Source organism: Pteropus vampyrus, unplaced genomic scaffold, assembly GCF_000151845.1.
Source record: "Pteropus vampyrus isolate Shadow unplaced genomic scaffold, Pvam_2.0 Scaffold66, whole genome shotgun sequence".
NCBI classification, from domain to species: domain Eukaryota; kingdom Metazoa; phylum Chordata; class Mammalia; order Chiroptera; family Pteropodidae; genus Pteropus; species Pteropus vampyrus.
The window spans coordinates 897,482-900,042 of NW_011888847.1; the positions used below are offsets into that span (position 1 = coordinate 897,482).

General features: G+C 47.6%; 1 protein-coding gene across 1 annotated transcript in view; it reads left to right on the plus strand.

The window, feature by feature from the left end:
• LHCGR (luteinizing hormone/choriogonadotropin receptor) overlaps positions 1-2,561 on the plus strand; it is a 56,001-nt gene that overhangs the window by 39,412 nt on the left and 14,028 nt on the right. Inside the window, exon 8 of the mRNA XM_011361295.1 lies at positions 1,073-1,147. Within this exon, the coding sequence (XP_011359597.1) occupies positions 1,073-1,147 (75 nt within the window). The remainder of the gene's footprint in view (positions 1-1,072; positions 1,148-2,561) is intronic.

The window sequence follows — 2,561 nt, forward strand, 5'->3', positions numbered from 1 at the left end:
TGAGATAAGCCAGATAATTACCTAGGCATCCTGCAGGTGAGGGGCCATGGGTATTGGTGCATGTAACATTTTAACAGTAGTGCAGAAGAATCTTGTTCCCATGCTCTAAATCATCACACCAACAATGGATGCATACTGTACCCACTGTCCAGGGTTTCCAGAATGTTCTTTGAATCACCACCCTTCTCTTATAGAAAGTGCTGAAAAGAAGACTGGCAAGCCTGAGCCCAGAGATACCTCTCGCAACTCCCTTGTCCACCCAGAGAAAGGCCTGTGCTTGGAGACACCAGCATCAGGGCCCAGACAGGAGGCTGCTCTGCAGGGCCAGGCTGAGCTGTTCCTGAGCAGTTCACCCTGAGATGCAGAAGCCCTCAGGTAGCCACTGCCATAACAGCTTTTGGCTTCTCCATGGCCTTAGGAGCAGTGCCCTCATTTGTTTCCACAACATGCACACCTGGTGACCATATACGCAGCACAGACCTACACGGGGCAGCCAGGGTATGGGACATTTTTCTACACAGGCTGTACTTACTTCCTCCCCTTTCTCACCCACTAAGAAATGCATATCTGAAAGAGAGTATAATTAACATGACAAGGGGTAACTTTGAATCGACCTTACTTTTTCTTTTTAAGTAAAGTATTCACAAACCTTACTATATCACTGTTAACAAACTCTGAGACCTCCAAGGTCAGGACAGCTGAGAGCCTTGATACAGGGAGGGCTGCACATCCACCCTTCAGCCTTGAACACTGGAGCAGCATTTTCATCCTTGCCCAGCTGTCTGATAGTAAACTTCTGTTAAATCCAAGACAGGAGGAGTGAGTACTTTAAGTTGTAGGACAAAGGGTTCCACTGAGTAGGAGGAAATCGCAGTGAAACGTGGGTCCAAAGACAACTCCAGCGATTTCACAATTTCAGCAAACACTAGCATGTCCTTTTTCCACTTTACCTACAGTCCCCCACCCCGCCTTGTGCCCTTTAACCTTGAGCACCATGCACAGAGACTGTTCCAAACATGTGTGGTCACACAGGAGGTGCAAACTCCACTAAGGACACTGTCCTTCCCCACAGGGAGCTAAAGCAAAACGCACACCTGGAGAAGATGCACAATGGAGCCTTTCAGGGGGCCACGGGGCCGAGCATCTTGTGAGTATAGTCGTGCTGCCCTGCCTCCCTGCCTATTGCACCCCAACAGGCCTGCTTAGGGTGTCTGGCCACACCCCCAGACTGGTTTGAGGAGCATCATCCTCTGCATATAAAAGGGCTGCCATAACAAAGCACCACAAGCGGGTGGAGGAGTGGGGAGGCTTAGCAGAAATTTATTGTCTTTCAGTTCTGGAGGCTAGAAGTCTAAAATCAAGGTGTCAGCAGGGTTGGTTCCTTCTGAGGGCTGTGAAGGAAGGATCTCTTCAGGCCTCTCTCCTTGCTCCAGATAGTTCCTTCTGGTTGTGGCAGTATAACCCCAATCTCTATATAGCACTGTGTGTATGCGTGCGTGTGCGTGTGTGTGTGTTTGTCCAATTTTCCCTTTTTATAAGGATTCATAGTGGTTTAGCATCCATCCTAATGAGCTCATTTTAACTTGATTACCTCTGTAGAAAGTCCATTTCTAAATAAGGTCACATTCTAAAGTGCTGAGTGTCAGAACTTCAACATATGAACCTAGGGAGACACAATTCAACCCATAACACTAAATATGGAGGGCCACCTCTTGTGCTGGCAGAGCAGGTGACTACCCACCCAGCATCCACTCATGGCAACCCAAGGCCAAAGATCTAATTTGCCCTGGCACTTAGCTGGACAGGGCTAGGTTACTGTGTGTCAGGCTCTCAGGGTAGGAAGCAAAGCCAAATTCCCTCAGTTGTATGAATTCAGTGTAAGGACATGTTGGAAAATTAAGAGGAACAGGAAACTGAACCAGTCATCTCTTGGTAAAGCCTTGGGAAGCCTGAAACATCATACAGGAAACAACTGCAGCTGCAGTCAGGCTTCAGGGAGAGATGCAACAGGGTTCCAGGCACTGCAGGTCTAATGCAGGGTGACCTCATCACCCCCTCCACAGAGGCACCAGTCCATCACTCCCTGCACTACCTAGTATGCTGTTGCTCATGGATTGGTTAAACCCATCCTGTTTGCCAGACATCATGCTGCAGAGGACAGGGTGAGCTAAACAAGCTCCAGTCCCTGCCCTGAAAGAGATTACAGTGGGGGAGACGACAATAAACAGACAAAGCAATGAATAGGCATATAATTTTAAAATGAGAAAAGTGCTACAAAGATAGTAAACAGAAGCATGGGGAAAGAGATACAGGATCAAATAAGTACATAAAATCCGTAGTGTGCCAGAGGCTGTTGGTTGTAGAGAAGATTCGGTTGATTGGGAAAAAAAGGAATTCTAAGGAGGGGGAGGAAGATAGTCAGGAAAGACTATCCTGAAAAAAAGTGTCATTTAAGCAAACACCCGAAAGAAGTAAGGAAGCAAGTTATCTGGATTTCAACACAAAGAGCATTCCAGGCAGAGGAAACAGCAAAAGCAATGGCCCTGAAGCAGGAACTCGCC